This window comes from Semicossyphus pulcher, unplaced genomic scaffold (genome assembly GCF_022749685.1).
Source record: "Semicossyphus pulcher isolate SPU_LCO1_2020_fin unplaced genomic scaffold, fSemPul1.0.p SCAF_14, whole genome shotgun sequence".
NCBI lineage: Eukaryota > Metazoa > Chordata > Actinopteri > Labriformes > Labridae > Semicossyphus > Semicossyphus pulcher.
The window spans coordinates 10,161,320-10,175,381 of NW_027211648.1; the positions used below are offsets into that span (position 1 = coordinate 10,161,320).

Consider the following 14,062-nt stretch of genomic DNA (forward strand, 5'->3'; position numbering starts at 1 on the left):
TGTTTCTTCTTCCTGATCACAACCTTGTGCATACATCATCCACGATCGAACTCGACCTCTGACAGTTTGGCAGGACTTCGGAGTGTGTCACATTGTGTCCGCAGCGGCTCGTGTAACCAGTGAGCCTCAAGCAGCCGTCTCACTTCTTCCCTCAGATTATTTTCATTTTTGTACTTGCAGTCTTCTGTCTCAGCCATTGCTGACTCCAGTTACATCACTCGAGGAAATATATATCAGATTTCACACTCAGCTGTCTGCAGAGACACAAGAGCATTTTGTTTCTCATTTGAGCTAGACAGTAGTTTAGCCCTTTTCATTTTATGGACGTTTGTTTCTGATATATTTGTACAAAATAACAGACTAATATTTGGCTTGTGTGCAAATAGTGCAAATAATTGTCACTTCTTCAGAAAGAGGCAAACATCCTTTGATAGTTGTACATAACATTTTTGGCCGACCACCGGGGCTGAGTTAGTGAGTGACGGTACTTGAGTTGCGACATCGCAATGGCGGATCATGGAGCATATTGGACCTCCACTGACGCGACTCTCTGTCGCTATGGCTCTGGATACTTCGTTCAGGGGAGTAGGCGGGGCTGAAACATCTTCAGAGGTAAATGTTTAAAACCCTTCCTTGTTAAAGGAATCTTTTACTTTATGTGCCCAGTTTGACAGAGTCTGGTATACACTGATCAGCCATAACATTATGACCACCTGCCTTATATTGTGTAAGACGCCCTTCATGGACTCCACTCCTCTGAAGGTGTGCTGAGCTATCTGGCACCAAGACGTTAGCAGCAGATCCTTTAAGTCTTGTAAGGTGCGAGGTGGGGCCTCCATGGATCGGACTTGTTTGTCCAGCACGTCCCACAGATGCTCGCCCATTTGCCCATTTTCCCTGCTTCCAACTCATCAACTTAGGGGACAAAATGTTCACTTGCTGCCTAAAGTATGGCAGGTACCGATTAATAAATTTTCTCTTCCACTGTCGGTGGTCATAATGTTTTCTTTTTTACCGTTTTTTTTTACAATTACATGGGCCAGAAAGCAAAGAAGAAAGTTTGCTTTACCTCCCTTTCCTCTTTTTTGGCTATGCACAACACTCACACTTATTTTCAAGCAAACACGAAGCAAATTTGATTCCTGAAAACCAACCTTTGAATAGCATTTTAGCCGACCTGAGCACTCTTTATCCGCTTCTATAATGTAAATATTGGTGGGTGTCATCAGGTCACTGCCCCTGACTTTGATAAGCATGCAAATCAGTACCAGGTAATTTCCTTGATACTGCTTTTGTCCGCTGCAATGCTGTCGTCTGGTTCAGCAGGGCACCCGGACAATAACGCTTCCATCGTTGCCCCGAAACAACGTGGCATTAAACCATGAAATTGCAAGGACAGAGAGAAAGGCTCTGTCAAAGGAGGAGTCTTCATCCACTTTCTGCTGTAATGCTTGGTTGCTGGACCCAACTAGCAATATTACAGTTTATAAATACACAATTAAAAGTAAAAATGCTGCATTTAAAATGTTAAATTAGTTAAAAGTGTGCAAGTAGATATCAAAAAGTATTCAAAACAGAAGAATGGCCTCTGTAGGTGTTATATTAATGATATGATTGCAATATTTAACAAGCCTAGCTTTAGATAGCTGCCAAATTAGAGTTACAATCTCAAAGATCTCAGTTTTGTTCTCTTTGGCGACACCTATGGCGATTAACGGTAATTGTGGGAGCACACTTCCCAGATATCCAGACAGTGTCGCATGTGTGACGTCCACGGTTGGCTCCGGTTGTAACTCCTGATTTTCCTCGCTGACGGTCGCTTTCCTTTTTAGACTGTTTGCCTTCATCTGAGCATCGAATTTGTTTCTTTTTCTTTGGATTTTCACTTATTGTTGAAGTTGTATCTGTAGTCATCCATCTTTTCTTTGTTTTGACTTTTCAACGCCAAATTAGGGACTTTCCGTGAATCTGCAGACTTCACGCCGACTTTCCTGTGGGACTTACCCAGAGTTCATAGCGAACTTGGTGATGTAGGCCTATACGAACGTGATTGTCCAGCCCCCCAACAAATGTAAACAAATGTTCGTACATTGAAGTAGTATTTAATAAAGTTTCACCAAAAAAAAGAAAATGAATGTAAACAATGCGAGCATGGATGGTGACAAAACCGAATACGTTTATCTGTAAGTGACAACAATTAAATATTTGCATTAATTAAACATCAATGCCTTTCTGACTTTTGATAGTTTGTTAAATAAAGCTTATCTTATCTTAGAATATGTGAACACTGTAAGACACACAAATGCATGCTGCAGGTCGGCTTTTTTACTTTATTAGTTTTAATGGCCCATCTGGTTTCCAGGCAACGTGTGATGCCCTGATAGTGTGTGCCGTTCCTCATTTTTATGCAGCTCTCAAACCCTCGCAAACTCACGCACTTCGCGCCTGACGCCATTAAAGTCCGTGAGTGTTCAGTGCTTAGGCTTTAGGGTGGAGATAGGGATTGAATCTTCTAGATAGTACTTTAGTATAGATGTGCATTTCCTTTTTAAAAGTAGGGAAGCGTTGGTATGAATTTGCAAGACATTGAAATACTACCATGAAATAAACATGCTTTAATATGTTTCACTGCCATTTTAAAGGACTTCAATAAAACGAGCAGATGAGTGACGGACTGATCTGGGGGAGGGGGGGGTTAAGAACTCAAAGCTCTTCAGCTGTCTGCCTCGCTGACGTTATTAAGGCTGGCTACACATGACTAAACAGACAGGGGAGGAAAGTATGTGAAAATACCGGTTTTGGGGCCTTGTCCTGAAAAACCAGTTGACTTAAGGAAAATTCGGTTAAGGACAGATGCAAGCCCAGACAAAAACCTCAATATAAAGGCATGTTAAGGGTGTTCCTTTACTGATCCACACACCACAAAGCATTTAGCTTCCCACGCTCCCTGTGGTTCTTCCTGGTGTGTCCTGTCAAATAATGCAGAAGGGAGAGCACTGCTTTGTAGTGTAGTCTTTAATTGTGTCATTTGATGTCATATATACACACAGCCGTTGTTGTGTGATTGAGATCAATGTTTAGAAGTCAGAAGTCACCATGAAAAGACATAAAGAGGATGGATACAGCAGTTTTACTTCACGGGCAAATCACTTGTCTCTGTTTGCTCAATGTTCCTGCTCATGTTTGAAGAAGTCGGTGAAACAGGGTTTATTATTTACATAAGATTTTTATGACTTTACAATGAACCAGCAAAAACACCTGGATAAATCATGAAAGAAAAACATTTAAGCATAATTAAATGTTTACAAGAATATTACATGAGGCAATTCATTTACTCAACTGGACACACTCACCTGTTCATACTGCATACATCTTTGCATATTCACACCCCGCTCCTTCATAAATATAAACTGTACACGTTACGTTTCACATTTCTTGTCCGATAGCTGAACTGCATCTCCTCGTCTCTCTACCTGTGCGACACAGTTTGTGCCATCACACTAAAATTGATTGCTTTTAATACCCTTGTTTGATTTGTGTTCCCAGCATGCAGCTTGATAAGAAATCACAAGGTTTCCATGATTCTCTGTGGCTGGAAAAAATCAGTCAGACATCCTTTACGTGCACTCTAGCAGCTGGTTTAAACTGCACCTGTGGTTAAGTCTGAGTCTCCAGCTGTACATGTACCTGTGGTTTCACTTATAGTCGCATGCATTCGAACTTAGTCTTTAAACCTGTCGCAGACAGAAGTGAGAGTTCAGTAAAAGGCACATTTATAGAGGTCAGATGTGGGTGAGACACATGTATTGCTTGATCACTTGTTCAACTTCTTTTTGACATAGTTGTCAAGTTCATCTCAGCTACTGTGACCTTACAACCCAGCTGATTCCGCTGAAATGCATTCATGCATTCATGCATTCATCTGTTCCTATCCCTAGCATCATTTATAGCTTTTATTCTATTTTAATTATTTTATCTATGTATCTACTTTTTAACTTATTTATTTCTCTCTTATTCATTTATTATTATGCCTCTGTTACTACCTCCGATGAAGGCTCAGAGGCGGAACGACTTTGCCCCACCTTTGTGTGTTTTACATTGAAGACTAAATGTAACAGAGGCGTAATAGTCCATCGTTTTCTTTGAAAAAAATTGTTTGTAAAATTTCCTTGAAAAAAAGGTAATATAAAGCATACAGAGCAATTAAAAACAGACTTAACGGGCAATACCAAGGGAAGCAGAAGTGCCACCAGACAGCTTTTGTATCCTAGCAATAGGAAGCACCGTTGAGAAGCCTTCTGAAAATGAGGTTGTGGGCGCCGCCGGCGCAAAAAACGCTGTTAGTGGACACAGACCCTTAAAGTATTAGTCATGGTTGGTCAGTTATATATGTTGAGGTAGAAAGGCTGCCACAAACTCTTGAACTGAACTGAGCCACTAATCATCATCATCGTTATCTTACTCTAACAGGTTCTACCGACACCACCAGGTGGGTTTCCATCCTCTTATTCTGAAGTGCAATTTCTTTACGTGCATTAAAAAATCTGGCTTGGGTGGAAACGTTGGTCTATTAATGCAACAAAAGGTGGAAACTTTGAGTGGAAACAAACAAGGAATAAATGATGAGATGAGGGAAATACCTTGAGGGATGAGCTCTTAACTTCCTCAAATTAATACCGAAATCAGGGAGAAGCCTCGCTACTGTTTCTCTATCTGCAGGTTTGATTGCGCTGAAGTTGTTAATAATTTTAGCCGTATTACGGATGTATTTTCAAGTCAAGCTAGCGGCGTCTAGACTGAAATATCTCAAAACCAGTTCAGTGGGTTTCGAGTGAAATGTCTTGACATCTATCCGATGAACTGCAATCAAATTTGTTCATACATTTATGCCGCCTTCTATGTTGGCCTGTACGACAGACGGAAAAAGCAACGACCCTCAGACTCCCTGCCCATATTCAATTCAACCTACTGCAAGAGATCCAACCGCTCCATCCCATTCATCATCTCTGCCCCTTTGAGCTCAGCAGGCCCGCTCTCCTCAGTGCTTTGTCCACATTGGGAATCAGTTTTTCCTGGAAGTCCCACAGTCGTTTGTCCTCATTGAGCTCCTCGAACTTTAACTTCCCCCTCAGAGGCACGCGGACATGAATGATCCGGGAAAGATTCGGGGGAACCTTGTACCTCGGTCCGAAATTCTTGAGCACTTCATGCACTGAGACCTGCTCCACGGACCTGTCACACACATGAGACGTAGGAGAGTTCAGAGCATTTTATTGTCTCTACCTTTCTTGATGTTGACCATGGTTTTCATATATTCAAATCCTAAACAAATTGGTGAGCTTGTCCAGTCGGGTTTAGGGAGGAACCTTTGCTCGTCTGTTGTTCAGGCTACTAGACATAATGTTTGTTCAAGCAAATTAATCTGTGGATTGGAGGAAATGTTTGTAAATGCCTGTATTGTGATTTTGACCGTACTTTACTTAACTTATAAAGTCACCATTTAATTTTACAAACAATGTTTCACTAAGACATTACAAATTTGCCCACTAAATGACACAAAAAGGCTTTATTCTACCAAACCACTGGCTGTTTTTCCTGAGTGGGGAGTCTAAAAAAATCAAGCCTACCTTGGCCGAACGATCATCTTGTGCGGGTGGTATATTTTTCTGTCGGGGTCCTCCCTGTAGATGTGCTCCAGAATATTGACTCCCGGCACCCCGTCCCACTGAGGAAGATGAAACCTCCCACTCGGCTCAAAGTATTTCTTGGGGAAGATGTGGTTCTCAATGAAGAACACGCCTGTCTGTGGAGGTGACACAACACGGAAGATGGAAAGAGGATGTAAATATTAAAAGAGATCAAATATAAGGTCTGAAGTTTGGATGTTGACGTTTTATGACCGTACATTTGGCTGCTGCTTTTGGAGCGTGTTCATCAGAGACATCAGGTCGTTGTGTTGGTACGGCATTATAATCTCATCGATGTCGTTCAACAGGACGTAGCGGGAGCGGTCCATGGATCGGTAAACGCACTCATTAAGCGTGGTCAGCTGGCCGAAGTAATGTATGTCCCCCCCGCTCTGTGAGAAGAGCCAGCCACGGGACGGATTCATGAACAGGTCGATGGGCCAAGGGACTACCTCCACGAAGCCCGTCCTGCTGTAGCTCTGCAGCAGGCGGTCGAGCTCTGGGCCGCAGCTAGTGTTGTAGATCACCACCCTGTCCACACCCAGCAACCTAGGGAAGGTGAGGCAGAAGTTGAATGATTTGCTCACCAAAATAACCCCCAATAAATTCATAAAGCAAGAGTGGTTTCTAGCCATGTAGACTAACCTTTGCCCACTCTTTACCCTCCTTTTAGCTCTGTTTTTGGTCTCCACCAACTCCTGAGGAAAATATCTAGCTCTTTTGAAACTAACTGGTCCACTATGTTCATGGCCCTTTGCTACTGGGAGAGAAAATTGATTATAGCTGCTTTTTCTGGAGATTTAGATTTTAGAGTCTACGTTCGCATTAGACGCTTAAAGGAGAAGTTCGGTATTTTTGAACCTGGGTCCTGTTTTTACAAATTTTAGTGTCAAAATGACTGATAGGAAGAAAACTTTGGGAATCGGTCCAGTAGATCTCCGGCGTAGACGTGATACGGCCACTATAGTTGCAATTGCGCCCAATCAAAGTACGTCCACTAAAAGTGCTTGTTTTTGCCACTGACAGGCTCAGATTGTTACTCCAGGTGTCTGACAACATTACAGAAATGATCCCTACAAAAATCGTCCTTTTTTTAAAGAGTGAGATCCTGTTTGTGTAACAAGAAACAGAAGTCTCGCTCAAGGAGAAGTCTCGCTCTGAAATCTCGCGGGTGGTGAGACGTTACCTGAAACAGGACGTTGGTTCAAATGCCTCATCTTCATCGTCGATCAGGTAAATATTCAGGCATGGCTTGTGAAATATATTCCTGCTGGCAGTCCTCTATGTAAACAAATCCTCTCTCCAACGCTAACTCACGTTTCCACGGTCCTGTTCCGGTAACATCTCACCACCCGCGAGATTTCAGAGCGAGACTTCTCCTTGAACGAGACTTCTGTTTCTGGTTACACAAAAAGGATCTGATCTCACGGTGGAGGCCATCTACTGGACCGATTTTGTTCCTATAAGTCATTTCAACACTCAAATTTGTAAAAAATTTAAGGTTTAAAAATACAGAACTTCTCCATTAAACTATCTGGAGGTCTAGTGTGACCTATTGCTGGACAATTTTAATGTTGTGTCATTGTAATGGCATTTTTATGCCATTTCCTTTCCTTAACCAAACCAAGTACTTTTTATACTTAGACCTAACCAAGTTGTGAATGTTTCACTTTGTTTTGTAGTGCGGTCTCCAGGGAGGAAAGTAGGACATAAAGTCATACTGATTCGATGATCTAGATACCACTGAAAGCGCTGTGGTTTGTGGTGTGTAGCTAACCTGTACATCTCCAGCGTCTGTGCAAACTGAAGCACATTGTTGTAGCCTCCAAAAAGGTTAGAGACGCAAACCGTGAAGTTAAACTGCAACTTTTTGTCCTCGTTCTCACTGGTCTTCTGGTTTCTTATCGGAAGCCAAAGCTGGTTAGATACCTCTGCTCCTCCTGGCTGAGTCTGAAGAGCAACGTGTGTAGCGCTGCACTGTTTAGGAATCGGACACATGACGTCTGTAGTGACGAAGGGAAATCCATAGTTGTCCGAATGTTGTAAAATATTTGCTGGAGTTGTATGTGATAAGAAGCCTGCACAGCAGAAAAGACAGTATAGAGGTTTGATGGAGCTTCTCTTGAATATTCCGATGATGCGTAAATCGAAGCCTTTTACTCTCTGGTCGATGAAGGCTGACACCAGCATGTGGTCGGTATTGTTCAGCAGGGTGATGGTGTGCTCGGCTGTCCAGAGGGGGCATTCATTCGGAGATCCTAGCACCTTTGGGATGTAATTGTACATCTCAGGTGTACATCTCATGGAGAAAAAGATGAAGAGGCAGGTGGCGATGAGGAGGAATAATTTCCCCTTGATTTTTTTTTTAATTTCCATCCAGCCACAGAGGAGGTAGATTCACAACCTGAAATACAGTTAGGAAAGTTAGATAGACTAATGTGACATGAACTCCTCTCAGTCTGATGCAATTCAATTTATTGCAGGGCTTTCATATTGGATTGCATTAGACCTTAATTTAAATTCCTATAAAAGGGTAGATTGTGAGTTGAGTTTGAGGTTAAACATAAAAATACCCTTTCGAGCCTTTGAATAAGAGAAAAGGATTTTCCTAGAAAAATAAAACATAGACTTTTACAAATATAATATAATATAAATCATCACTTACGGGCCTCTATACATGTGTGTTGGTGAGTGTGTGTGCAGACCCTTGTGAGACCCTTCCCTCTGCATCTATTCTGTTGTTTTGCTTTGCTGAACTCAATCAAGCAATCAATCACCGAAAGGAAAGCTGATTTACAGAGGTATAATTGATCATTATATATATTGCAAGACAATCACACATCACAACATCTGATTAACCTCTTCTTCGACCAATTAATGTCATGTCATGAGCGCCACTGCGAGGACTCGTGAAGTAGTGAGCCAAAATCGCAGGGAAATCCGTTTAGAGCGACATATATTTGTAAAGTGGCAGCCTATTGATAATTATATTGCACGAGTCAGGACGACTATACATTGCCGTATCGTTATTTTGTAACACCCCAATTTAGTGACATTTTACCACTGAGAACACTGGTGGTGTGTTTATTTGCTCTGTATATTTCCAGGATTTTAGGAGGGTTACATTATACATTTGTACATGGTTACTTCTAATGTTTACACTAAATACCTGGTTTGGTTTTCTATTTCATATGATAACTCATTTCAATGTTAAAACTGGAAAACATAGTTATACTACTATTGTTTGATACCCACAAAAAACATCTGATTTTCTGATGTTACCTTGAAGAGAAGATTTAAAAAAAAAACACACGATACATGGACTCATGGCAATGCACCAATTAGTTGAGGAGACATTTCACAAAAGAATCAATAACATCTATATTAACAGGTCAAATCGGTCTAAATTAGGGATGCACGATATTGCATTTTTTGCCGATATCCGATATGCCGATATTTGACAACTCATTTAGCCGATTACCGATACCAATATTTTTTTCCCGCACACCTAATTGCAGAGATCATCAACTCTCTTCTGTATTGGAATTAGCGTGCAGTATAATGGTGATACTCTTATTACATTTGTTACAACGGTCGGGGTGACGGGTCTTGAGACGGTTAATCAAGTTTGTAGTGTTGAAAGACTTTGCCTTGGCTCCTCCTCGCATCACCGAAGCTGAGCAGTCATTGCAAATAGCAGTTTTGCTATCTATTTCGGACACTTTGACAAACTTCCACACCACGGACATTTTGGCTTCTAACTCTCTCATGCTGCAGGTAGACACACGTGACGTCATCACGCCGCGCCGCGCAGGTCTTCTTCGCGTCGGGGACATTGCGCCGAGGTCGGGCATTTAATCAAGTACGCAGCAGCCCATTATTTTATCGGTTAAATATATCGGCCGATATCGGCGCGTTGGCCGATAACGATAACGTGCCGATAATATTGTGCCTTCCTAGTCTAAATGTATTTATTTACTTCTTTTGGGATATACAGATTGGATGGCTTTTGTGTATGATTTAAGGAAGTCTGGAAAAAGTAAAAAATTGCAAATTCAACCCATCATGTGTCTCAGGCAGAAAGCTCTGGCTGCTTGTGCTCGATTTCAACATGACTTCTCCGTCTCTTCTCACTACAGAAACACATATCGATAGCTTGTTAATGTCTGGACACACAAATCTGATCAGACCACTTGCAAATAACAGAGTGGAAAAGTCTGTCTTAAGGATTTGGGAAACAAATCTGATTTGCCTGCAGTGCAAACAAAGCTTACGTTTCCGTGTATTATTAATGAGGGGTAGAAACACTATAACTGATCAAGGCCTGGGGAGTTAGAATCATTTTTCTGAGATTAGTTTTTTTGGCTCTTCAATTTTTTGATACGACAGCTGGAGAAAGACAGGAAATAAGATGACTAAAAGTGCTCTGATGCAGTGAGGACTTTTCCTCTGTATATGGGGTGTGCACTATTTTTAATTTGCGTTTAATCTTTGGTTTCTGTCATCTAGCAATCAAGATTTGGCATGTAACCAAACGCGAGTACTGTCAAAGGAAACCGAATCCACAGCAAATATTGCTGAACATACAAGTGACCATAGAAAGCATTTGTTTTGTTATACAGGTCGCTCATATTATAAACAGGCACCATCAGATAACCAGGCCTGTACTCTGACGTGGTGCAATAAGACTAACAGGAGACCCAACACAGATATCATACATAAACCTACCTACTGTAAAGATAAGAAAAAATCTGTTTTGGACACAGAAAATACAGTATGTATGTACATCTACGCCCTTTAAACTGTGGATATTAATCAGTTATTAAACCAACCAGCCAAACATTTTAAGAGTTTCCTTGTTGAAGCAAAATGAATCATCTCTAAGATTAATTGCACATCCTGCTAATGATTAGCTTTAATTATAAAAGTCAACAAAACAAAAACAAGTTCTTGGTTGGAGTGGATCTTAATCTTAGCCTGGTCCTTCCTGTTACTTTGAACCGCTTTTTGTTCGTACCTCAAACAAGGCCGATTCAATTACATCTTAGTATGCCAGATTTTAAATAAAGGATTAGTGAAGTCAGTAGATTGCGTTACATTAACGTGTTTTCTTCAGTTTGACTCTCCTAAATTCCCTCTGCTTTAATGTTAAAGGGATAGTTCAGATTTTTTGAAGTGGGGTTGTATGAGGTAATTATCAGTTGTCTGTTATGAAAAGCCGGCAGGAGTTCCTACACAGAGAAGCTAAGCGAAGCACAGTTTCAGACGGAGTCCTGAATACTTTAGCCTCTTAAAAAAGTCCTACATATAAACAAACATTTTAGTTTTTGTTACATTCACGTCAGAAAGCCCTTTCGCTCTGCTCTATATTTTTCTCTGCACAACGGCCCTGTATACCTACGCGCCCTCTGCAGAGTTGCTTGACTTAGCGAACTCCCGCAGGCTTCTCCTAACAGGGGCCGTGCTGACACTGTAAGCTTAGTATTTCTGTGCCAAACAACAGACTTATAAACAGGCAAATTATCCTATTAATAAAGTGATCCTCTGATAATCTAACAATGTAAACCAACCCCCATAAAGTCAGTGTTAGACGGTTGATTTAAAGCTCCTGTGAGGAGTTTTTCGTCCATTACGAAACAGACTGAAATTAATTCTGATGCCTCTATATGACCGACAATAGCAAACCAGACCATCAGCGACAAGATTGATTATTTCTATATAGATATTTTTAACGCTTGAAACCGCTGGCGGGGGGGTAGGTGTCAGACGAAGCGTTTTACTGCACGCTGCCTTTGTTTACATTTTCCAGGGCAAAAACTTAAAGTGAGTGATACATCTGACTGTTAAAGAAAGCAGTTAAAAACCACCACTTAAGAATGTACAAGACAAAATCAGCAAAGAGATGAGAGGTACGGTTTTGTCCACAGGGGGCGCCAAAATCAACACAAACTGACAGTTCCTCACAGGAGCTTTAATAAAAACACAATACTACTTTGAACAGTCTTTAAATTCTTTAAGACTGGCTTCCTGTCTCTGCTTCAGTTTATGTATTCATTTGTGCATTTTGAGGAGTGCAGACCTGCGTTAGCTCTCCATCGCAGCATCACTAGCATGTGTGGTAACGCTGATGACCCTGAGATGACTTCAGCTGTATGGCAGCGTCATAAACTTAAGAGGTAAAATCTATTTTTGGAAGGTATTTCTCTAGTGTATTTTTTCATATTTAAACATTATTCTAAACAACAAGCAGGATTCAGGTCATTACCACATTTGGCTCACAGAGCCCACAGGTCTGCCCTGTTCCTTGCCAATGAATCTTTACTTCCTTATCGCATAGAACCCTATTGTTTCTTTCCTGTTTATTTATGGTATTTTTCATTTATCCGAACCGCTTTTTATGGATTTTAATCTTACCATATCTGCAGGCAATGAAGCCATTCCCAAACCAGATAAGAGGCAAGGGTTCATCTTTGGCAGGTGCCTGGATATCACAGGGCAGACGTGCACAGATAAGGCTTGGCACACACATTCACACTTTTCCACCTTTCAGTCGACAAAGACTTGAGAGCAAACTGAGAGGGGAAACCCACCCAGGAAGGCCTAATAGGTTTCACAGCAGGTTCAAAGCAGGACTTTATTGCTTTGAGACATGAGTGCTACAGTACTCACTGATGAGTACGTGCTGTCGTATCCTACCCACCAAAATAAAACCATTCAAAAAATATCATCAGCGTGTACTTTACAGCTAATTCATACAAAATTTGGTAAATCTAACTTTACCTTTTGCCCAAACACAACACCATTGTTGCTGAATTCCTTTTTCTCCAAACAAATGAACTCTACTTGATTGCTTTCTCACACACTGCAAAGTCTTTGATGTTTGATCCTATTCACCAAACAGAAGCAGTCAGTGTGTGCTTCGTTAGCATGGAGGAAGATTAGAAAAGCATCATTTTGTGGGTGTTACAGTGTCATCAAATAGTCAGACATTACCTGGATGCAATTATTTATCTGCTTAACTGTTCTAGGGAATGGAGTGAGCCTTGGCAAACAGGTTTATTAATCAGTATGTAATAAGAAGTGTTCTGCTACTTCCAACAAGACCAGTTTTTATATTTGTGGTTTCAGCATAAAGAAACCCAGTAGGTGCAACAAACAAGCTGTATAGCTTTTGGGAGGATACAAATCTAAACCAATACGCTGTTAATTCCTTACATGGGAATTTAAAGTTACATCTGATAGAAGCCAAAAGTAGAGAGTAAATATTAACTATTTTGTACGAATAACAGAGATATTACAGCCAAATACAACTTTGGCGTCGACACAATTTGTAGTTGTGAGCAAAACTGCACTCAAATATTAATGATTTACGAAGAGAACAAAAATTTACGCTGTGTTATAGCAAAGGAATATCGTAACGTTTAGCCATGAGAAGAGACTTTGATAACACTGTACTAAGCCAGAATTCGCAGCAGATTTCAGAAGAGAAATATTTTACTTTTAAACTCATTCTCATACTCATTTTAGTATTCAACATACAGTAACTCACTCAGCTGAAGTGTGGGTGGTGTTGTCCTGTTGTCGCCTGCTGAGACACTCAGTGAAGGCGGGGTTGATAAAATGTTTGTGTCCCTGTACTGGTTTCTACAGGTGACAATTATACCTCAGACATCCTCTGTCCTTCCCACTCGCCCCCCCCCTCTCTGTATTTCCCTGCACCAGAGGGCGTGTTCAGCTTTCCACAGGGCGGTGCGACGATACAAGTTTCACCCCATTGTAAGTCAAATTAAGAGAACTGGCAACGAAAAAACCCACCGTGTGTTTGGTGCTGCCGTGATTCAAAAGTTTAACATTACCTCCCCTGCCGCACAGCTGCTGCTTAACAGAGCAAATGACTCCATTAATCAAGTTTTAATACTGTCTGTCAGACAAAGGTACGCGCCATTAAAGGCATTATGAACTAATTGAAGTTATTTCCGGTTGGATTATTAAGCGATATTACGTCTTTACTGCACGCTGATAACGGGACACGTGTAAAGTTAACTATAACACTTAAATATAAAAGTTAAACACTTTAAATGTATTCTGATAATGTTTTTTTAAAGCTTCAGGGCGTATGCATTAGCTATCTTTTCTCGGGAGGATAGAGAAGGCCCAAGAGTCTTTTCTTATATGCACCAATCACGTTCACACAGAGAGATTCTTCCACAACCATAACATACAGAAAACGTAGCCTTTATAGAATAATACATTTAGAAGATTAAATATTGAAAATTAGTGTCATAATTAACTCAGTTATTGGGGATAAAAAGTGAGATAGTTTTTATTTGTTTTATATTATTTTTACTTCTGTAAATGCAAACATAAAAAGAAAA

The 14,062-nt window shown here is 40.8% G+C and overlaps 1 protein-coding gene across 3 annotated transcripts; it reads right to left on the reverse strand.

Annotated features, from left to right (window-relative positions):
- Positions 1-3,011: 3,011 nt before the first annotated feature.
- LOC138591408 (glycosyltransferase family 92 protein F13G3.3-like) lies at positions 3,012-13,305 on the reverse strand. 3 transcript variants are annotated; one of them, XM_069662000.1, is made up of 6 exons: positions 13,237-13,305; positions 7,848-8,091; positions 7,465-7,765; positions 5,906-6,236; positions 5,628-5,803; positions 3,012-5,232 (listed from the first exon to the last, which is right to left on the reverse strand). In XM_069662000.1, exons 2-6 carry the CDS (start codon positions 7,930-7,932, stop codon positions 5,001-5,003), a joined length of 1,125 nt encoding a protein of 374 aa, XP_069518101.1. In that variant the 5' UTR covers positions 7,933-8,091; positions 13,237-13,305; the 3' UTR covers positions 3,012-5,000. The 3 variants fall into 3 exon arrangements, with proteins under 3 accessions (XP_069518101.1, XP_069518099.1, XP_069518100.1); XM_069661998.1 differs by having other exon boundaries at positions 7,465-8,091; XM_069661999.1 differs by having other exon boundaries at positions 7,465-8,091; positions 13,227-13,268.
- Positions 13,306-14,062: the final 757 nt, after the last annotated feature.